At 46.9% G+C, this 23,732-nt stretch overlaps 1 protein-coding gene across 10 annotated transcripts in view; it reads left to right on the top strand.

Moving 5' to 3' along the window:
- Positions 1-23,732, top strand: part of KCNMA1 (potassium calcium-activated channel subfamily M alpha 1) — an 866,219-nt gene that overhangs the window by 188,700 nt on the left and 653,787 nt on the right. For all 10 annotated transcript variants that reach the window (XR_009555312.1, XM_060236723.1, XM_060236715.1 and 7 more), the window contains exon 2: positions 19,252-19,419. Coding sequence is in view for 9 of the 10 variants with exons in the window: in XM_060236723.1 (XP_060092706.1) it covers positions 19,252-19,419 (168 nt within the window). In the remaining variant the exon portion in view is untranslated. The remainder of the gene's footprint in view (positions 1-19,251; positions 19,420-23,732) is intronic.

The raw sequence follows: 23,732 nt of genomic DNA, 5'->3' as shown, positions 1-23,732 counted from the left end.
TTTCAAGGACAACCTCTGCCAGAGCTCTAGCTGACCCAAGGCCATGCTAGCAGGTTCAAGTGGAGGAGTGGGGAATCAAACCCGGTTCTCCCAGATAAGAGTCCGCACACTTAACCACTACACCAAACTGGCTCTCCATGTAAGAGCTGTGTAAGCTATTGGAGGACTGGCTACATCAGGGGGGCGTGGCCTAATATGCAGAGGAGCTTCTCATAGGCTTGACCTGTAAATCTGGAGACCTTTGGGTTCAGGTTTTCTTAAGGTGCCAAATTTGCAGCTAGCCTATTACGCAATTTGTGAATCTTGGGCTGATAAGAGATGGGCATTTGGGGGTGGATGAGAGGCACCCCAAATTGGGATGGTTCCAAAAGAGCCATCCTGAAGCCTCCACATGCTGCCCCACAAGCCCTCCCCATCCCGTCCATGGGGCGACATGGGCATGTTCAGAAGGCTGTTGCACACCATTCCTGTTCCCCATACATTTTCAGTAGTCATGCACATAAGTTTTAAAATTGAACAGTTTTAATTTTAAAAAAGGATGTTACTTGGGGTGGCTTCACACTGCCCAGGCGCCTTGCTTGCACCCTTCCGCTTCCAGATGCCAAGGAGGCAGTTGACGCGCAGCTCAAAAATTTGCTACCACTTTGGAAGAGGTAGCTTTTTCAGTCACACTGCAGAGGCTGGAGCTCGGGGTGAGGATGGGACGAGGACGGGCAGCAGATGTTTGTGTGTGGAAGGATTTTTTGGGTCGGTTTCAGAAGTGTCTCTGAGTCGGCCCAAACTGCTGGTCTGTAATCGCCCCTCGGCAGGCTCAGCGCTAGGGGTTCTGGCGCCCCTAGGCCAAGACCCATTCCCTCGCCCCCCCAGTGTCTTTCCTTGCACGGCCCGATGACGTCACCGGAAGTAACATCGTCAGGCTGCGTGTGCTTTCACCCCAGCCCTCCCCTGCTTCAAAGGGAGCTAGCTGGCCCAGCCTGAGCAAGTCATCGGCAGCGTCTTTGGGCAGGGGGAGGCAGGCGCAGGGCAGTGGGTGGCGGTGGGTGTGGGGAGAGGGGCGGCCCAGCCTGAGTGAGTCACGGGAAGGGTCTTCGGTTGTGGGGAGGCAGGTGTGGGGAGGTTGGGGTTGCCAATCCCCAGGTGGGGGCAGGGGATCCCCTGGTTTGGAGGCCCTCCCCCCGCTTCAGGGTCATTAGAAAGCGGGGGGAGGGGAGGGAAATGTCTGCTGGGAACTCTATTATTCCCTATGGAGATTTATTCCCATAGAAAATCATGGAAAATTGATCTGCGGCTCTGGGGGGGCTGTTTTTTTTGGGTAGAGGCACCTAATTTTCAGTATAGCATCTAGTGCCTCTCCCCAAAGTATCCCCCAAGTTTCAAAAAGATTGGACCAGGGGGTCCAATTCTATGAGCCCCAAATGAAGGTGCCCCTATCCATTATTTCCTATGGAAGGAAGGAACTGAAAAGGTGTGCCGTCCCTTTAAATGTGATGGCCAGAACTCCCTTTGGAGTTCAATTATGCTTGTCACAGCCTTGATCTTGGCTGCACCCCAATGTCTCCTGGCTCCACCCCCGAAGTCCCCAGATATTTCTTGAATTGGACTTGGCAACCACAGGGGAGGTGGTGGGTGGTGGGTGGCAGTGGGTGTGGGGTGAGGGGGCACCTCATGTTGTCCCTAGGCCTACTCCCACACATCGGCCCTGCCCCTCAGTTGCTTTAGCAGATTTGTTTCTCTCTCTCTTTCTCTTTCTTCACTGAAAAAAAATCCCCATTCCTGCCTCCCCCCATCAATAATTAATCCCTTCAAACTATCAGAACCGCGGGCACAATACAATACCCGATGCCAGTGCAACCTAATAGGGGCAGAGCTGCTGGTGGCTTGGCAGTACCCCTTTCTGTTACGTGACATTAAATCAGTTTCCGCCACCAGTGCCTTTTATCTCCATCCTGAAACGTTTTGCAGTTGCCTTCCTCCCTTCCACCCCTCTTGTGCCTTCTGGGCTGCTTTTTGGGCCCTGAACAGACACATACAGATTTTCTTATAACCCTGATGAGCTCAGCAGGCATCTGTCTGGATTGCTGCCATATAACATCTGCTGTATGTTTTGGAGAATTTGTAGACGGTGGATTTGGTGATGTGACTCCCAGTATACACGGAGTTACCTGGAAGCTTTCAGCAGCAGCAGCTCAGAAACAAATTGTCCTGATGCCATCCAACACCGAGATCTTATTTCTTAGCTGTAGCTTAAACTGGAGCTTTCTGTTTCCGAATGATGTCATTTGTGTGCCAAAAGATGCAGTTGCACTGGGAAGATGAATTATTTAGAGTCCCATTTAACTGTTTGCATGGGCTAAGGAGGAGGCCTAAAAATAGCCTTCTAACCTGTAGGCAACTGCAGCTGTTCTGTATAATGAACGCCTTTCCCAACTCTTAGGCTGGGAAGATTTTGGGGGGGGGGGGGCAGGGGAAGGAGAGCTTGCATTTCATAACCAATCCAAAAAAAATATTTGTTAGCTCAAATGTTATTTTTGAAAGCTGATAAAACTGCTAAAGTGGGTTTCACTTTTTAAAAAAAGAATATGATGTAAAGGCTAAAAGTGCGAGTTCTGCAGCAGAGGTTCAAAACTCATTTCAGCTATGGAACTTGATGCACCCTGAAAGGGGGGGGGGGGAAGGTTCCCTTCCCCCTCAGTGTATAACCAGGACTTTCAACCAGGACTTCTTTTGTAACAGGAACTCCTTTGCATATTAGGCCACACAGCCCTGATGTAGCCAATCCTCCTGGAGCCCTGATGTAGCCAATCCTCCTGCAAGAAGAGGGGTGTGGCCTAATATGCAAACGAGTTCCTGCCTACAAAAAAGGCCTTTCTTTCAACATGGGGAAGCCAGCCTCTAGATTGGACATGGTGATGCCTTGGAATTATAGCTGAACTTCAGACTACAGAGTGTCAAGCATGCGGTTTCAGTGACGAGTCGAGTTTGATACAAAACTACCTTTATTGATAGACCGATACTTTCAGTGAAACAGATTCTTGAGAGTGATGCTACAGATACATTGATACAATACTTTTAAGGCTAACTTCAAAAGGATTCCAAAAGGTGGGGCAAGGGATGCGCTCTCACACTATCATAAACGTCTACTCGTCCTTGCTTTCCCCTGATGTGTCGTACTCCCTAACAGGAATGTTTGGGAAGGTGCTGATTACTTATTCTCAAGTTAGTTTCGTTTCTCTCTACTTCTACTTCGCAAGCAATAAAGCAAGAAGGGGGAAGGGAAAGAATAACAGAGTTAACAGACCTTGGTCCTCCATGATATTTCACAGACCAGTTTCATAGAGGACCCGAAAACAATCAATTACCAAAGGAATTTTACCATGCTTGACACAGAGGTCACTTCCCCTGGAGAAAATTGATAATTTGGGAAGTGAACTATGTGGCATTGTACCCCACTCCAATTGTACTCCATCTCCAAATCTCCAGGAGATTCTCTGACTGGATCTGGCAACTCTACCCTCTCATTCCCTGCTGATTCCCTGTTAACCCTATTTCAACTGGACTGTAAACTGTGCAATTTATATTTTGGGTCAAGCTTCAATTTGTGAAAACATTTTAAAAATGGAAAGTCTTGGTCATTACTTGGTCATTAGTAAGGATATGCAAAAGGAGTAATGGGAAATGCTAATTTTCCTTCCTTCCTTCTCTCAAACATCTGACGTTCATGTCTTGCAGCTCTCAAACATCTGCTGTTTATTTGGTGTGGCTCTTACATTAAGCACATTTGCCACCCCTGTTCTAGATGGATGGATGTAGAAGTGCTTGGAACACTCCCAAGTATCTTATGTTTGTATATTTATCCATGATTTAGTCTATTTTGTAGTGTTTTTAGCCTGCTGTTCTTTGACTCAAGGCAGTTCCCAAGCACAGCCAAGGCACCAAGGAAGCAACAAGCCTTAGGAATGATTGAGATGGAAAATGAGGGAGAACTCATAGAATCATAAAGCTTGAAGGGACCCCCAGGGTCATGTAGTCCAACCCCCTGCACAATGCAGGAAACTCAGAAGCACTTCCCTCTAAATTCACAGGATCCTCATTGCTGTCAGATGACCTTCTAGCCTCTGTTTAAAAACCTCCAAGGAAGGAGAGCCCACCACCTCCCGAGGAAGCCTCTTCCACTGAGGAACCGCTCTAACGGTCAGGAAGTTCTTCCTAATGTTGAGCTGGAAACTCTCTTTATTTAATTTCAACCTGCTGGTTCTGGTCCTACCTTCCAGGGCCAAAGAACACAATTCCACACCATCCTCTAGATGACAGCCCTTCAAGTATCTGAAGATGGTGATCATATCACCCCTCAGCCGCCTCCTCTCCAGGCTAAACTTCCCCAGCTCCTTCAACCTTTCCTCATAGGACTTTGTCTCCAGACCCCTCACCATCTTCATCGCCCTCCTCTGGACCCGTCCCAGCTTGTCTATATCCTTCTTAAAATGTGGTGCCCAAAACTGAACACAATACTCCAGGTGAGGTCTTACCAGAGCAGAGTAAAGCAATACCATCACGTCATGTGATCTGGACACTATACTTCTGTTGATACAGCCCAAAACTGCATTTGCCTTTTTAGACACCACATCACACTGTTGACTCATGTTCAGCATATGGTCCACTGAGACCCCCAGATCCTTTTCGCACATACTACTGCTAAGACAAGTCTCCCCCATCCTATAACCATGCATTGGATTTTTTCTACCTATGTTGTATCCTCCTGTTTAACCCCCCTCTCCTGCTACAGAATTGGGGCATAGATCGTGTCAGTTCAGTTTTTGGTTGATCGTTTCTCCATGTGTGTCTGTGGACTCCCTACAGTTTTTTTTTTAAAAAGATGTTATCTTGGGGTGAAGATTCAGCCTAGCTTTTTCTCATTTTCTCTAGGCAGGGAATCCACTCCCACCCCCCGCGGGTTTCTTAAGAACTGAGACTGATTTCCCACTATCCTTATGCCGCTCTCACGCTCTTCTTCTCAGCAGATTTCACACTGTCTGCTGCAGCTAGCTTCACCTTTTTTGTGCGGCAAACAGGAACTGGTTTTTAGAGGCTCTTGTTTGCTGTGCGAAAGAGGTGGAGCAAATTGCAGCCCCGGGGCAGACAGTGTGAAATCCAGCGGAAGCCCCACTGAGAAGAGGAGCGTGAGAGCGCCATAAGGCTAGCGGGAAATTGGTCTGAGTTTCTTTGCCACTATACTGCACTAGCAATTTCACACACCCTGGGTACTTCCAATCCACTTTCAATGCACTTTGCAACTGGATTTAACTGTGTGAAGCAGCAAATTCTACTTGCAAATGATTGCTAAAAAGCGTTGGATGTGGACTGGAAGTGCATTTATTCAGTGTGTGTAGAAGCACATGAAAGTTAGCTCTGAACCTTTCAGCAGCAAAATGATAGCTGTGAATCCCGACAAGAATTGACAATACAGACAATACAGGTGATTCTGAGGTTATCCTGTACTGCAGCTTGGACTTTTAGAGATGGTGGTGGTGGTGGAAGTAATCCCAAACAGCTCTACTTAGAAATAAGTTCCATTTAATTCAATGGGGCTTACTCCCAAGAAAGTGTTTTAGGACTACCTCTCTGGAGAGTTGAAATGCCTATAGTACTTTGCTTCAGATGTGTATTCAGAAGCACCCAGTCTCTGAATCCCAGTACTAAGCAGGGCCTTTTTTTGGTAACAGGAACTTTTTTGCATATTAGGCCACACCCCCTGATGTAGCCAGTGCTCTTGGAGCTTACAGGAGGCCCCGTACTAAAAGCCTTGTAAGCTCTTGAAGGATTGGCTACATCAGGGAGGTGTGGCCTAATATGCAAAGGAGTTCCTGCTACAAAAAACCCCCAAGCTAGCAGGCAACATCAGGTGAGGATCTCGGTTTCTATGCCCTGTTGCTGGACACTGTGTGATACAGGATGCTGGACTAGACTGACTATTGGACTGATCCAGCAGAGCTTTTCTTACATTCAGATGAAGGCTTCAGCCTCTCTGCCCTGTTGTTGGCCCTCCAGAGGAACTGATTGGCCACTGTGTGAGACTGGATGCTGGACTAGATGGGACCCTCACTGGTCAGATCCAGCAGGGCTCTTCTCACGTTTGAATGTTCGCATTTAGCTACTATCCACGCTTCTGAGGCATTGGGGCAAGGCAATTGGCATGCATTTTGTGGAGGTGGGGAGAGATGGAAGGCACTGGGCACTGGGTCCACGTGCAGCAGCTGGCATGGAGATTGGCAGCAATATCTCCTTTCTATGGTTGCTGGTAGGCCTGGAGGGAAAAAATATATATATCCTGTCTCTTTAACGGAAGCTTAATATGTAAAAATGGGTAGCTGAAGATTTTCATGGTGTGTGGTAAATAACCCGGTGAACATATATATGAAGCTGCCCTATACTGAATCAGACCCTGGGTCCATCAAAGTTAAATTAGCTACTGTTTTTAAATATTTATTGTATAATTTACTGTATTTGATGTTGTTAGCCGCCCTGAGCCTGCTTCAGTGGGGAGGGCGGGATATAAATAAAATGTTGATTGATTGATTGAAAGTCAGTATTGTCCATTCAGACTGGCAGCAGCTCTCCAGGATCTCAAGCTGAGGCTTTTCATGCCTATTTGCCTGGTCTGCTTTTTAATGGAGATGTTGAGGATTGAACCTGGGACCTTCTGCTTACCAAGCAGATCCTCTACCACTGAGCCAGTCTCCCTCCCTGGTAAATAACACCCTATGATTGCCACCTCTATTAAAGGGGCAGGAGATTCTTTTCCCTTCTCCAAGCTGTTGGGAACCATGTTGGATGTTCTGTTTTCTCTCTGGGTGGGCCAGAATGGCTTTGACCATGTCCAAGTTCTCTTGGCAAGCTGCTATGCAGCTGTAAAATGGCTTCCTTTGAGGCATTTCCTAAAGCATGTGTTTGAGCTTCTAGAAGCGCTGCTTCCGTTTGGACCGGATTTGGATAGCTAAAGTTAAACAAGAATCAGTGCTGGACTTGGGACAAGGAAGTTCTGGATTCAGAGGCTTACCTCACTATGAATTCAATAGCTGGTCTTAAAACGACGTCATTTTAACTGCTTTGCAGGGTTCTATAACTCTTTTATTCACACTTAAAGGAAGGGCACGATAGGAACTGGATCTGATTCCTCTGCAAGACATTACCATTAGAAGAACAGATCCATCCCAGAATAAATAAATTAGTGTCAGTGAATTAGAATTTGGCAATCAGGCAGGCTCGGCACTAGGGGTTCTAGTTAGGGTTGCCAAGTCCAACCCCAGAAATATCTGGGGACTTTGGGAGTGGAGCCAGGAGACTTTGGGGGTGGAGCCAGGAGACACTGGGGTGGAGCTAGGGGGAGGAGGGGAAACGGCGCCGGGGAGCGTGGCCAGCCGCCCCGTCTTGGAGCGGGCGACGCCACTGCGCCGCTGCCGCCTCTTCTCTGCTTGACGTGGCTGCTCCTCCGAGATGGGCTCAGCCTGAGCCCATCTCGGAGGAGCAGCCACGGTGAGCAGAGAAGAGGCGGGAGCGGCGCGGCGGCCTCGCCCGCTCCGCTCCGCCTCTGGGGTGGAATCGGAGGTGGGGGTGGAGGCGGGCCGGGGGTGTGGCGAGCCGCGAGTCCGGGTCCTAGAAGGGCCCGGATTCACGGTTCGCCATGCTCCTGGCCTGCCTCTGCCCTCCCCTGGTTTTGCCTGCGCTGCTGCCGCCTCTTGGCTGCTCCTCCGAGATGGGCTCAGCCTGGGCCCATCTCGGAGGAGCAGCTGCGGTGGGCGGGGAGGGGGCGGCGGCAGCCTCGCCCGCTCCGGGATGGGGCGGCTTGCCATGCTCCCCGGCGCCGTTTCCCCCCTCCCCCCGCTTCCGTTTTTTGGGGGAGTGGGGGAAGAGGGTGGAAATCCTGGGGTCCCCCGCCAGGGCGGGAGGGTTGGGAAGCTTAGTTCTAGTGCCCCAGACCAAAAGCCCTCCTATGGTCCTTTCACGCATGCGAACGAAGCAGAAGTGACATCATTGGGCTCCGCACGCTGTGCGTGAATGCTCAGCCCACCCCTCTCCAGCTTCAAGGGATGTGGGAAGGAAGAGGCTGCGACCTTCTTTCTTGTGAAGAAAGAAGGAGTCAGCCTCTTTACGCATCCCTCTGAAGCCGGAGAGAACCAGGCAAGGGGCGGGCATGGGCCACACATTCTTTCTTGGAGAACGGGTGGCTCGGCATGCCCTGCCCCTTGCCTGGTCCTCTCCGGCTTCAGGGGGATGTGGAAAGAGGCTGTCTCCTTCTTTCTTGCCTCTTCCTGGCTCCCTCTGAAGCCGCAGAGGGCTGGGCAAGGAAGATTTGTGTTGGCGTGAGTGGGGATGGGGTGCCGGCCCCCTGCACCTGCAGCAAGGTGGCACCCTAGGCGGCCACCTACTTTGCCGACTCCCATGTGCTGGCCCTGCAAACAGGGAATTTTACTGTTTCCTTTTTCCTTTCCCTGAAAGCCCCTACAGTCTCTCTTGTTTCCGTGTTAACTTCTCTCCTTCCCCCCCACCAGCCAACCTACTTTTTCTCCCCCCCTCTCAACATCCTCCCTTTTCTTCCTCTGGCAAAATGGTATAGATGACCAGTCAGCCAAAAGAAAATACCATAGATGGTTTGGTGAAGGCTCAAACATCTTACTAGGCTACACAGACCCAAGAATACTTTCCTGGTTAAATTCCATGGAATAAAATGGCACTCATTGCCAAGTAGACCAGTTTGGGATTGTTGGGATTGCTGCTAGAGTCATTCATTCATTCATTCATTCATTCATTCATTCATTCATTCATTCATCCATCCATCCATCCATCCATCCATCCATCCATCCATCCATCCATCCATCCATCCATTAATTCTCTAGGCTTATATTCCACCGTTTCCCGTAAATGGGTTCACGGCAGATCACAACATAATTTAAGTAACAATAAAAACCCACACATCAAGACTAAAAAACAATGCAATAAAATTAACAAATCAGAAGCAATAAAATGCATCATAGGCGGGAAGGGCACATTTTACAGAATGAACAACTATTGGCCCAAGAATAAGATGATAGTAATAATAAATAAGACAGCACAGTAGTACAGCATGATATCACAACAAGGGAAGCCAAGTAATGGGCACCTGCTGCCTCCCAGCTCCCTTTTAACTCCCAGCCCCCTTTTCAGCTGAGAATACTTTCTGTTGTCTCCATCATTTATACATCTGAGATGGCATCTCAACGTGCGCTACATGCACCCTCCCGCTTCACTCTGTTTATATGTTCCTGTCGTTGAGCAATTAAAATAATTACTACTTTACAAAACAACAGGTAAGCATCCTGCATAAAGACAGTCCGTGCTTTTGAAAGTGCCTGCCGTGCATCTATGAGGCACCAATTAAAACATCGTCCTAGGCTTTATTAAATGTTCATTTTTATGGGTGGCAGATGGTTGCAGGATTACTTGGTTAATGCACCGGGGCAATGTAGGAAGAAGAGAGGAAACTTATGCCATTGTTAAGGATGGAGTTCAGTTTCTCTAGGAAACTGTGAACACTCATTGGGCCCACAGCTGTGAAGAAACCTAAATCATCACTGATTTTGCATCTGCCATTTTGTTTGTTCCCCAGTGGGGACAGCATGGGTTGTAGAGCTGCCAGGATAGGGTAGAAAAGGGCAACTAGAATGATTAAAGGGTTGGAACACTTTCCCTATGAAGAAAGGTTAAAACGCTTGGGGCTCTTTAGCTTGGAGAAACGTCAACTGCGGGGTGACATGATAGAAGTTTAAAAGATTTGGATCCTGTGGTTTGGATCCTGTTACCATTAGGTGGATCTGTAACTGGTTGACAGATCGCACCCAAAGAGTGCTTGTGAATGATTCCTCATCCTCTTGGAGAGGAGTGACAAGTGGAGTACCTCAAGGATCTGTCCTGGGACCTGTTTCGTTCAACATCTTTATCAATGATTTGGATGAAGGAATAGAGGGAATGCTTATTAAATTTACAGATGATACTAAATTGGGAGGGGTTGCAAACACAGAAGACGACAGAAACAGGATACAGGATGACCTTGACAGGCTGGAAAACTGGGCTAAAACCAATACAATGAATTTTAACAGGGATAAATGTAAAGTTCTGCATTTAGGTAGGAAAAACCCAGTGCATGGTTATAGGATGGGGGAGACTTGTCTTAGCAGTAGTATGTGCGGAAAGGATCTAGGGGTCTTAGTGGATCATACGCTGAACATGAGTCAACAGTGTGATGTGGTGTCTAAAAAGGCACATGCAATTTTGGGCTGTATCAACAGAAGTATAGTGTCCAGATCGCGTGATGTGATGGTACCGCTTTATTCTGCTCTGGTAAGACCTCACCTGGAGTATTGTGTTCAGTTTTGGGCACCACATTTTTAGAAGGATATAGACAAGCTGGAACGGGTCCAGAGGAGGATGACGAAGATGGTGAGGGGTCTGGAGACCAAGTCCTATGAGGAAAGGTTGAAGGAGCTGGGGATGTTTAGCCTGGAGAGGAGGCGGCTGAGAGGTGATATGATCACCATCTTCAAGTACTTGAACGGTTGTCATATAGAGGATGGTGTGGAATTGGTTTCTGTGGCCCCGGAAGGTAGGACCAGAACCAATGGGTTGAAATTAAATCAAAAGAATTTCTGGCTCAACATTAGGAAGAATTTCCTGACTGTTAGAGCGGTTCCTCAATGGAACAGGCTTCCTCAGGAGGTAGTGGGTTCTCATTCCTTGGAGGTTTTTAAACAGAGTCTAGATGGCCATCTGATAGCAATGAAGATCCTGTGAATTTAGGGGGAGGTATTTGTGAGTTTCCTGCATTGTGCAGGGGGTTGGACTAGATGACCCTAGAGGTCCCTTCCAACTCTGTGATTCTAAGATTATGCGGGGGATAAAGAAGGTAGAGAAAGAAGTATTTTTCTTACCTCCTCACAATACCGGAACTCGTGGTCACTCGCTGAAATTGCTGACCAGTTGGGTTAGAACTGATAAAAGGAAGTACTTCTTCTCCCAAAGGGTGATTAACATGTGGAATTCACTGCCACAGGAGGTGTTGGTGGCTGCCAGCATAGATAGCTTCAAGAGGGGATTGGATAAACATACAGAGCTAAGGTCCATCAGTGGCTATTAGCCACAGTTTATTGTTGGAAGTCTCTGTATGAGGCAAGTGATGTTCTATATTCTTGGTTCTTGGGGGGGGGGCAACAGAGTGAGGACTTCTGGTGTCCTGGCCCCACTGATGGACCTCCTGATGGCACCTGGGTTTTTTGCTAGTGTGTGACACAGAATGTTAGACTGGATGGGCCATTGGCCTGCTCCAACATGGCTTCTCTTATGTTCTTATGTGACTCAGAGTGTTGGACTGGATGGGCCATTGGCCTGATCCAACAGGGCTTCTCTTATGTTCTTATGTGACACAGAGTGTTGGACTGGATGGGCCATTGGCCTGATCCAACAGGGCTTCTCTTATGTTCTTATGTGACACAGAGTGTTGGACTGGATGGGCCACTGGCCTGATCCAACATGGCTTCTCTTATGTTCTTATGTGACACAGAGTGTTGGACTGGATGGGCCACTGGCCTGATCCAACATGGCTTCTCTTATGTTCTTATGTGACACAGTGTGTTGGCCTGGATGGGCCACTGGCCTGATCCAACATGGCTTCTCTTATGTTCTGAAAAGAGAGTGGGGCCACCCACTGGCTAGGGGAGGTCCAAATGGTTACTGAACTTCCTGATGCTGCAGTGGAAAAACCCTTTCACTGGAATGAAGAAAGCTGATGAGCTCTGCCTTACAATGCCTCCTCTTCCCAAAAAGTTAATTGAGCACCAAGGGAAGTACTGGTGGGTGCCATGGTGCCCTTGAGTGCCACTTTGGGGGACCCTGATTTAGTTTTCTGTGTTTGGAAATTAGAGACCATAGAACCTTGGTCTTTTTGCAGATGGACTCTGTTTTTATGTTCACAGTCCCTTTTTCAAACTAACCCTTTGGGAAATTGTACTTGATTCAAAGACAGCATTTGCTGAATACCAGTGGGTTGATTTTGGTGGGATGTGTCTCTCGTAAATGTGGAATGCCAAGTGTCTGATTCATCCTATCCATATTTATCAGAGTCTGTGCATAACTGCAAAAGAAACAGTGACTTTTCATCCTTACCACAAATGATTATTCAGGGGGCAGGAGGTTCTGTTCTAAACTGCAATTCACTTAATGTCGTAGGGCAGAAACCCTTTTAGCAGCAGAGTAGGGGACGCTGAACATGTTTTATTTTAGTCTACACGCAAGCCATTAGAATTTTGAGATGGAGCAAGAAGACCGATATTTATTTATTTATGTTTTCAGTTTCTAGCCTGCACAGCAGGGCTCATGCATTCTAAAAGGGTGTACATAGTTTGAACACACAGAGACTGTGCTTCTATTTCACGTAGAAAGTTGGTTCAACTATGTAAAAAAAAAATCCATGTTTTAATTATGCTTCCCTTGTGAAACTGAGATTTAGCTTTGGGTGATCCTGGCTTTTCTAATAAATGTTGATTTTGACACTTTCCCCTGTAGGTTTGGTGGGTGGTACTGAGGAACAAACCAGATTAAGTAATGATGTCTGCATTCATAATCGCACAAAGCCATAGTTTAGGCAAATTAATAATATGGCAATTGGTGTAGTATAGCCAGGAGATCCTAAAACTGTCTGGCAGCCAGAAATTCTAGCTCTTTTAGTGTTATGCTCCACTAGGTGGCGAGCTAGACTTGTTTTAAAGCAAGAGATGTTTCAGAAGTACATTAGAAAAACTGTACACTAGAATCATAGAGTTGGAAGGGACCTCTAGGGTCATCTAGTCCAACCCCCTGCACAATGCAGGGAACTCACAAAGTGAGTTTGCCGTTGCCTGCCTCTGTGTCACGCAGCTGATTTTCCTTAGAGGTTTTTTATCTAAATACTAGCCAAGGTCAACCCTACTTATCTTCTGGGATCTGATGATACTGGGCTAGCCTTGGCTATCCAGATCAGGGCTATAGTTAAGATCAGGGCTTTTTTGTAGCAGGAACTCATTTGCATATTAGGCCACACACCCCTGATGTAGCCAATCCTCCAAGAACTTACAGGGCTCTTAGTACAGGGCCTACTGTAAGCTCCAGGAGGATTGGCTACATCAGGGATGTGTGGCCTGATACGTAAAGGAGTTAAGATTAACTGTAGTTAAACAAACTAGCCTCAAACTATGGTTCAGAGTTCTGGTTTGATGGACCCTGGGCTAACCATAGTTAGTGGATTCACATTTAGGGCTATTAGTTTAATTAAATTATGGTTTCCACGGAGCCTGAACCATACGTTCAAATATTTTACCATGTTAAATGCGTGTTTAATTCAACCCTAAGTGTGATAGTATGGAACTGTGTGCGTTTAGAAGAGTTGAAAGAGGCTTTCAGCCATATGGAAGCTTTAATTTTGGAGTTGCCACTTGTTTGACTCTCTCAAAAAAGTTGGTATAAAATGTTTAGAAAAGGTAAATGAGGGTGTTTTTAAACTCTGTAACTAGAATTGTTGACCTCTGTGTGGGGCATCAAAATCACTGGGAACTACTTTCAACCAGAAGTCTGGAGCAATACAATAAAATCGATGTTCAGTATCAATAACAATTACAGAATAAATGAAAACACTTGGAATTACAATGTCCTGGGACCTGTTCTGTTCAAAATCTTTATAAATTATTTGGATGAAAGAATAGAAGCAATGCTTATTAAATTTGCAGATGATACGAAATCGGGAGGGGTTGCAAATATAGTAGAAGACAAACAGGATACAGGATAATCTTGACAGGCTAGAAAACTGGCTAAAATGAATAAAATGAATTTTAACAGTGACAGATGTGAAGTTCTGTATTTAGGTAGGAAAAATCCAATGCATGGTTTTAGGATGCGGAAGACTTGTCTTGAAAAAAAAAATCTAGGGGTCTTAGTTGACTGTACACTGGACATGGGTTAGCAGTGTGGTGGCTAAAGAGGAAAATTCAATTTTGGGCTGTATCAACAGAAGTCTAGTGTCCAGATCATGTGATGTGATGGTATCGCTTTACTCTGCTCTGGTAAGACCTCACCTGGAGTATTGTGTTCAGTTTTGGGCACCACATTTTAAGAAGGATATAGACAAGCTGGAACGGGTCCAGAAGAGGGCGATGAAGATGGTGAGGGGTCTGGAGACCAAGTCCTATGAGGAAAGGTTGAAGGAGCTGGGAATGTTTAGCATGAAGAGGAGGCGGCTGAGAGGTGATATGATCACCATCTTCAAGTACTTGGAGGGCTGTCATCTAGAGGATGGTACAGAATTATTTTCCATGGCCCCAGAAGGTAGGACCAGAGTCAACGGGTTGAAATTGAATCAAAAGAGTTTTCAGCTAAACATCAGGAAGAACTTCCTGACAGTTAGAGCTGTTCACCAGTGGAACAGGCTTTCTCGGGATGTGGTGGGCTCTCCTTCCATGGATGTGTTAATGACTTGGTTCTTGCACCTTTACCTTTTTATATGGCCATCTGACAACAACGCTGATTGTGTGAATTAGGCAGATCATGAGAAGTAGGAGGGCAGGAAGGGTTACATCCATGCTTAGTTCTTGTGGCCATTTCTTACATGCCCAGGTCTGTCAACAGTTTTCCTCCTGGAGATGTTTGCCGTTTTTTGGGCATGGAGCAGGGGTATCTGGGGATGTATGTGTATGGGGAGTTATTTGCAAAGTTCCCACATTGTGCAGGGAGTTGGACTAGATGACCACCTGACAGCAATGAAGATCCTGTGAATTTAGGGGGAGGGGTTTGTGAGTTTCCTGTATTGTGCAGGGGGTTGGACTAGATGGCCCTGGAGTCCCTTTCAGCTCTAGGTTTCTATGAAATTGGACCCTCCTTTCTTGGAGGTTTTTATACAGAGGCTAGATGGCCATCTGACAGCAATGAAGATCCTGTGGATTCAGGGCGAGGAATTTGTGAGTTTCCTGCAGTGTGCAGGGGGTTGGACTAGATGACCCTGGAGGTCCCTTCCAACTCTATGATTCTATGACCCTGGAGGTCCCTTCCACTTATGGTTCTACAGCTGATCTCCATATGCCAGAGATCAGACCACCTGGTGAAAATGACTGCTTTCAAGGTTGAACTCAATAGCATCACACCCTGCCATCCCTAGACTCTACCCTCTAGAGCCAGTTTGGTGTAGTGGTTAAGTGTGCAGAGTCTTATCTGGGAGAACCGGGTTTGATTCCCGACTCCTCCACTTGAACCTGCTGGCTTGGCCTTGGGTCAGCCATAGCTCTCTTATCTGGGAGAACCGGCTTTGATTCCCCACTCCTCCACTTGCACCTGCTAGCATGGCCTTGGGTCAGCCATAGCTCTGGCAGAGGTTGTCCTTGAAAGGGCAGCTGCTGTGAGAGCCCTCTCCAGCCCCACCCACCTCACAGGGTGTCTGTTGTGGGGGAGGAAGGGAAAGGAGATTGTGAGCCTCTCTGAGACTCTTCGGAGCGGAGGGCGGGATATAAATCCAATATCATCATCTTCTTCTCTCCAGTCTCCTCTCCCAAATCTGCAGGATTTTCCAATCTGGAGTTGGCAACCATACATATAACCCTGGGGCTTTTTTTGTAGCAGGAACTTTTTTGCACATATTAGGCTATATAAGGCTACACCCCCGTGATGTAGGCAATCCTCGGGACACTTGGCAGGAAAGAGGCAGGGCAGCTCAGAAAGGTGGTGGCAAAGAACTGAGAAAACTAAGGTTGGTGAATTGATTGGCAGAAATTAGGACTGTGGCAAAAACCTCAGGCGATTTGAACCTATGGAAGAAGGAGATCTGCATGAATGGCAGCTTCTAATAAAGAAGCAGCAACAGGAGCTGCATTCGTGTATGTGGAATCTCACCCAGTGGATCTTAACAAAGCACGTAGTTCTCTAGCTGCAGCATCCTGATGTTCCTCTGTGCTGTCCATGCTGGAAGGACCCTGAACTTGGGCCAGGCAGCAGCGTAGACGTTGGCCTTGTAGCAGTGTCCCCTAGGCTGCGCGGGGACGGCAGTGGCGAGGAGTGACTCACCAGCCAGCTAAGTGCTAGTAAAATGCCCCTCTTTAATTGGCTTCTTCCTCTCTCCCTCCGGTGACTCAGCTAAGACCAGCGCCTGCAGACAGAGAGGAGTTCCTTGCATTAATCACACACCCGCTGCCTCTGAAAGAGGCGCTCCTTGACAACCCAGCAGATCTCTGGAAGACTGTCAGCTCTGCTCCTTTTGCTCAAGACTCACATTCACATACTCTGCAGTTCAGAAATCTTTGATGGAAGGGATATGTGACTGATGTTCGCATTAATTGCCAGTTGGTTTTAGGTCATTTTTGCCCTTTTGTGTATTTATGTGCTCAGGTCTGCATGTGTACCTCTTGCATGGCTGTCAGATTGCTTCTGACTTATGGTGACCCTATGCAGGCCTCAGATTCAGCAGCAGTGCAGTTCCTGAACCTTTCTGACAATTCCCCCTCTTCCTCCACACCTACCTTGTCCATTGAATAGGAGGTGCAGCTGCATCACAATCCCTGGATGAGGAGAGCGGGCAGCCAGCCAGCCCCCAGGGGCTTTGCCACACCCCCAGCAGCCCTCATTAACCCCTGGAGACGCCTGCACCACCCTTTCTCCACTTCTTATGTGATTTTGGGTGGTGGGTGGCTTGGTGGCCTTTTGACTGTGGAGGCAGCCCAGGAGAGCCCCAGACAAGTGAGGCCTGCTTGGGCTTGGTGGATCTCTAGCTAGCCCAAGGAGACCTCACTCGCCTGAGGCTCTCCCTTCTTGCAGTGGGTTGCGTTTGGCTGGGGTGGGGGGGGGGGCAGCATACGCTAATGAGTTATGCTAATGATCTTCACCACCTGTTTTTCTACAAAACAACCCCTGACCCTATGAATGGATGACCTCCAAAACGTCCTCTTGTTCACAGCCTTGCAAATGGAGGGGGGCCTTTGTGGCTTCCTTTATGGAGTCCAGCCATCCTGTGTGGAGTCTTTTTCAGTTGCCTTGACCTTTTCTAGCACGATCGTCTTTTCCATTCACTCTTTTCTTCTCACGATGACACCAAAGTAAAATGACCTTGGTCATTATTGCTGCTAGGGAGAATTCTGCCTTGACTTGATATGGTGGTAGTGCAAAGTGCCCGCAACTGACTTACAGTGACCTCATCTGGCAGGAGTGTCAAGCATACAACCTGTGGGACAGAACTGGCCTGTCCAGGGCTCTTATCCATCCCATGAGCAACTAGTCATTATCTTGACTACCAGATGACTGAGGTTGTGCATTCTGATCCTGTATACCAGGGGTGACCCACTTGCTTAACATAAGAGCCACGGAGAATAAATGTCAGACGTTTGAGAGCCGCAAGACATGAACGTCAGATGTAGGTAGGTAGGTAGGAAGGAAGGAAGGAAGGAAGGAAGGAAGGAAGGAAGGAAGGAAGGAAGGAAGGAAGGAAGGCAAATGGATGGGGGGGAGGGAGAGGTGAAAAGAAAGCAACTTTAACTTTAGGTGGATTCTCCAAGCTGCCAGTGGGCTTGGCTTGGAGAAGTTATTTAAAAAGACAAATGGCTCCCCCCAGCTGACCTATGGGGCAGTGGGGGTTTCGAGAGCCACATAATATGTGTGAAAGAGCCACGTGTGGCTCCCGAGCCACAGTTTGGCCACCCCTGCTGTATATTGTCCCCATTCTAATGAGTGTCTGTGGGAGGGTGAGCATTAGGGAGATACTTTAAGGAAATACCGAAAGAGTATTAATATTTTAAGCATGTTTGTGTTTTGAGTTGGATACCATTTACTAGATTTGCCTGTGTTCTTTATGAAGTTTGTATCTCCTGTGTGCATTACATTTAATGGCACACACAGCCTGGCCCAACAAAGTGACGTTAATGTCAGATCTGGTCCTTGTAACAAATTAGTTTGCCACCTTTGTTAGGGTTTCAGGTCAGGAGATGAAAAGTGTTTTGCAGCTGCCCCGTCTTCCTTGGTGGTCTCCCATCCAAGTACTGGCCCTGCTCGGCTTCAGAGATCTGTCGAGATCAGGCTAGCCTGGGCCATCCGGGTCAGAGATTATTTGATCTATGTTGTGCATGCAGACTTAAATGAAGACTCTTGTGTGTGTGTTCCTGCTGGGCTCATTAGAGCCTGTAGGACTGAACTTGGGGACTCAGGAGCAATGGACAGCAGGATACAAATACTTGTTGCCCTGATCCAATCACGAGCCCCTGGCCTGTTTGAATGACCCAGTAATGTGCTTGCGTAGGAACCCTGAGTTGTATATAGTTGGCCCCATTGGCCCAGTTCTCCCAAACCTATATCTGGGGAGACTGAGGTTCTGGGCCTCAGTTTCAGCAAGGGAAGTCTTGCCTACTGTACCTGTCTATTATCATGTGATAAACCTTCTTGGATAAAACGTACAGAGGTGATTATTGATGAAGACTGCAGAATTTGACAGGAAGATCCTTCTTTGGGTATTCACTAAAGAATGGGTGGTCCTTCCAGTTGGCAGAGGAGCCTGATTTCCCCCCTCACCTAGGGTTGCCAAACTCCAGGTGGTGGTTGGAGATCTTCATCTTCAAGTACTTGAAGGGCTGTCATATAGAGGATAGTGTGGAATTGTTTTCTGTGGCCCCAGAAGGTAGGACCAAAACCATTGCATTGAAATTAAATCAAAAGAGTTTCTGGCTCAACATTAGGAAGAACTTCCTGACCATTAGAGTGGTTCCTCAGTGGATCAGGCTTCCTCGGGAGGTGGTGGGCTCCCCTTCCTTGGAGGTTTTTAAACAGAGGCTGGGTGGCCATCTGACAGCAATGATGATCCTGTGAATTTAGGGGGAGGTGTTTGTGAGATTCCTGCATTGTGCCGGGGGTTGGACCAGATGACCCTGGAGGTCCCTTCCAAATATATGATTCTGTGATCTCTTGGGATTACAGCTGATCTCCAGGTGACAGAGATCAATCGTCCTGGAGAAAATGACCACTTTGGAAGGTGGGCTTTCTGGTATTAAACCCCGCTGATGTCTCTCCCCTCTCCAAACCCCACCCTTCTCTGTCTTGATCCCCCAAATCTTCAGAGTTCCCAGCCCCGAGCTGGCAATCCTACTTCACCACGTGTTGTGATGATCACTCTGTTTTTATCGGGTGGCTTGTAGCTATTGCTGTTCTAACAGCTCCCTTTTCTCTACTTTACAGGAGGTCCAAAAGATAACTGCCCCTCCAGAGACCCAAGCTGATGGGGACTTGAAACCCACAGACGAGAAAGAAGAAACTGTGCCAGCAGTTGAAGTGGGGTGGATGACTTCTGTTAAAGACTGGGCAGGGGTCATGATTTCGGCCCAGACCTTAACTGGCAGAGTCCTTGTGAGTTTTCTCATCTTTGATTAAAAACAGTTTCACTTTTCCTTAAGGGTGGATTCAGATGGCCATCTAATCCCCTTGTTGTTAGGGTGGGTGAGCTCCATACTGATAGCCCTTTCTCCCTTTTGGGGTGTACAGCACAAAAATGGCTTCATGGGGCCAGCTGATACATCATGGATTTTTCAGACAACCAGATTACACCGGGTGTTTATAATCACTGGGTGAAAATGGTGGCCATGTGAACTTATCCTGAGTCTATATTCCTACAAATACTCGTTTGGAAGTAAGTTCTATTGCAGGAGTCCCTAACCTTTTTGTGGGCACCTTTGGAATTTTGGCAGTGTATGGTGGGCGCAGCCACAAAATGGCCACCACAGGAGGCAAAGCTGGCCACAACATGGCTGCCACAGCTAACTTTCAGTCACATGTAGATAGATCCAAGTGGGCAGCGGTGTTGGTCTTAAAGGTGCTACTTGTCTCCCACTTTTTTCAGTCACATGGCTAAGATCGTCATGTTGTGGTGGCAGCTACTGCCAAAATAACATTTTTTAAAGTCACCACAACCAATCAAATCTCCAGTAGCCAATCAGAGGCCTTGGTGGACAAAGGCCCCATCTTGGCCTACCCAGTTTCCAAAAGCTCTCAGCAGGCACCAGGAAAGGTGTTACCATGGCACCCACAGCGCACAATGTTGGGGACCCCTGCTCTAATGAAATATATAGGACTTACCTTCCAAGTTAATGTGGGTCAGGGTCAGGATCCCAGGTAATACAACGCTACTGAATATTTACATGCCTTCTTTGAGAAAATCATTCCCACTGACTGAACTTTGGTTTTCTTTGGTGGGCATTAGCAGGGCAGATTCTTTTCCATTGCGGAGAAATGTGTTGATTCTGAGCACCTGAGGTGAATGTCTGATTCCAAGGGGGATATAATACCCAGAAAAGGCTGTTGTTTTTATAGCAATAATTTTATACCCACCTGTAGGCACCACAACTTTTATTCCTTATTTTGCTGTTATGTCTGACTTATCGATTATATTGTGAATGTAAAATTGTGATTGTTTTCGTAATGGACAGGGTTGGCATTGCAAAAGACTATAATGAACTCTCTCCGTTGAAAGAGAATTAGAATATTGATTGCTTTGAATTCTGAAGTATTCTTTGCTCTATGTAACACCAACAGACAGTAGCTCAGAGGAAATACTCAGTGGTGCAATTCTCTTTGGATGTTAAACAATGAATTGGAAAGTTGTTTTTTAATTGAAACAAATGAGAAATATGGAAAGGCTTGATGCTGTTCAGTTTGAGATGTGGAACCAGATTCAAAACCTTCTGCTCTCCAGGAGAAAGATTGCTCTTGATTTGCCTTGGTCTTGGTTGTGGGGCCTGTTGAGGCCATGCATCTGGGGGGAAGGGGAAGGAGTTGGCCAGTTCTGCTTAATTACCTGGATTTGATTGAGATTTAGAGGTTTATATTGGTGAGTTTGAATCAAGTTTTTGTAGTATGGGTTTCGCCAAGTTTTATCTCTCTTCCCCTCCCCCCAAATCATAGTGGTTTCCTAGTTTGTTAATGCTGTGGCACCATTTGCAACATGCAGTGTGTGTAGGACAGCATATAAGATAAGGAATCTCTTTGGACCTATGTCAGAATAAATGTGGTTGCTAAGCAGATGCTATGCAGGTACACACACACACACGCAGAATTAATTTTGTCCAAGTAGCACATTGCCAGCATGCAACTGGATAGAAGGAATGAGGGTTAATGTTGCAATAAGGAGAGTTTCAAAAGCAGACAAACCAGTAAGGGATCTTGGAATCTTTTATCACATATTAGAAATGACATTGATCAAAGAATTTTTGTTTAAAAAAGATTAAAGGATAATGCATCTACCTGGACCGGTTTTGATTTGTTTCCCTTTCTTGGAAGAATTTAATGCCGCTAAAATGTATGTTCTGCCCTCTTAATCTCCTTCACCCCCCTGAATTTATCACTTTATTTCAGTGGACAGCATACTGGCTACAATCCTACACACATTTAACTAGGAAGTAAATTCTGTTTATTTCTGTGGAACTTGTGCCCTAAGATTCACAGAACCAAGCTACATGTCAGATAGCACTTGGCCTTAGTAACTTGAGAATTATCTTTCAATTCAGACAATCTTTTGGGTGCCTTTGCCTAATAGAAAAAGGTACAAACTCTCGTATCTGCATTTTGTTATGATGAATGGAAATTCAAAAGGCTCCCCCCACCCTTCTAGTGTTCCTGAGAGTCTCTTGTTCCTCGGGAGCAATATTTTAGGGAGTTCACTTTATTGAAAAAGGAGAGCAGGGGAATTTTCTTCCTTTTTGGGGGCTCCACTGACAATACTTTGGATCCAACCCAATATTTTAGTCAACTGAAGGTTCTTGAGCCAGTAGATTGCTCCTAGCTAAAACCATACCCCGTGTTTTACTTTCCAGATTCATTGCAAGTCGCAAAATGGGGAGCAATCAAAACAAAAATGAACGCCCCCCCCAAAAAAGGAAGTTTCAGTTAACTCTTTACGTGTGTGTGTGTATAAAGTGCGTAGGCTTTCCAAGGCAAGAGACTAACAGAAGTGGTTTGTTTGTTTGTTTGTTTGTTTATTTATATATATTTAGACTTATATCCTGCCCTTCTCACCGAAGTGTCTCAGGGCGGCTTGCCATTGCCTGCCTCTTGAACATCAAACTGCCTCCATACCTTCTATTTTGACACTTGTTTGCTGATGCATTCCAGCTATGGTTGCCAACCCCCGGGTGGTGGCTGGAGATCTCCTGGGCCTACAACTGATCTGCAGTGCAGATCAGTTCCCCTGGAGAAAATGGCTGCTTTGGAGGGTGGACTCTATGGCCCCTCCCCCCCAAAAATCTCACCCTCTCCAGACTCCACCCCTAAAATCTCCAGAAATCTCCCAACCTGGAGCTGGCAAATCTAACTCCACCTTCAGTTAGTCTTTCCTAACCTATCCAGTGTTTCTGTAGGAATTCTTGCCATTGACTTCGTGTGTTGTGGATGTCTCATGGGCGGCGGGGAGCACACTGGAAACAGAGAGCATAGTTCTTGAAACACCCTTGAAAGATATTTAGCTTCTGGTTCTTAGTGATTTAGCAGAGTCTTTTATTGAAAGATCTGGCCATTTCTCTTTCTGCTCCCCCCCCCCCAGCTCCAGCCAATGGCAGAAAATTCTGTTTATTGAGTAAAAGATTATGGCTTTTTGTAGGTCAATTGCAGATCAAAATTAAATTGAGTAGAGTGACAGATGAAGAAATTACAGTACCTTTTTGTACAGGGAGCTGCAGTTTAAAATAAAAACCAATCCTCTGCCTCCACTATTAAATAATCTTTAGGAAGTAGTTTTCTGAGCACCTGACGGGGGTGGGTGAGGTGGAGGGGGGGAAAGTAGCCGCTGTTTCCTTTGGTTTTGTGTGCTCACACAAAGAAAGTCTTGCACAACTCCCTGCCTTTAGACCTATTTGCTAAACTCAGTAGAAAAGTTAGTCAGGTCTAGTGTAAACATCAGTGTGAAAGAGTATTTAGTTTGTGTTTGCTTCTCCTCCTCCAACTCATTCTTTTACATCCTTCAACAGTCAGACTTTTCCCTTTTTACACTTTGGCATGGATTGGGACAGAAGCCCCATGGTGCAGAGTGGTAAAGCTGCTGTACTGCAGTCGGAGCCCTCTGCTCATAACCTAAGTTCGATCCCGGTGGAAGCTGGGTTCAGGTAGCTGGCTCAAGGTCAACTCAGCCTTCCATCTTTCCGAGGTCGGTCAAATGAGTCCCCAGCTTGCTGGCGGGGGGGGGGGGAAGTGTAGATGACTGGGGAAGGCAATGGCAAACCACCCCCTAAAAAGTCTGCTGTGAAAACGTGAAAGCAACGTCACCCCAGAGTCAAAAATGACTGGTGCTTGCACAGGGGACTGCCTTGACCTTTTTACTTTATGGATTGGGTTGCCAGCTCTGGAGATTTGGGGGTGGAGCCTGGGGAGGACAGGGACCTCAGTGGGGTACGTTGCCATGGAATCTATCCTGCAACGCAGCCATTTTTTCCAGGGGACCTGGTCTCCAGAAGTCATTTGGAATTCCAAGGGGTCTCCAGGCCCTACCTGGAAGTTGGCAACCTGGCCTGGAGCATATTTAGTGGACTGCTGGGGTAGCCTCCTGTGATGAATAATTCGTGGCAGGACTGACAACTGTAGCATGGGAAATTTCAGGAGTTTTGGGGACAGAGGGCCTTTTTTGTAGCAGGAACTCATATTAGGCCACACACCCCTCATGTAGCCAATCTTCCAAG

This window comes from Heteronotia binoei, chromosome 4, assembly GCF_032191835.1.
Source record: "Heteronotia binoei isolate CCM8104 ecotype False Entrance Well chromosome 4, APGP_CSIRO_Hbin_v1, whole genome shotgun sequence".
Classification (NCBI taxonomy): Eukaryota; Metazoa; Chordata; class Lepidosauria; order Squamata; family Gekkonidae; genus Heteronotia; species Heteronotia binoei.
This window is presented reverse-complemented; position numbering and strand designations above follow the sequence as displayed.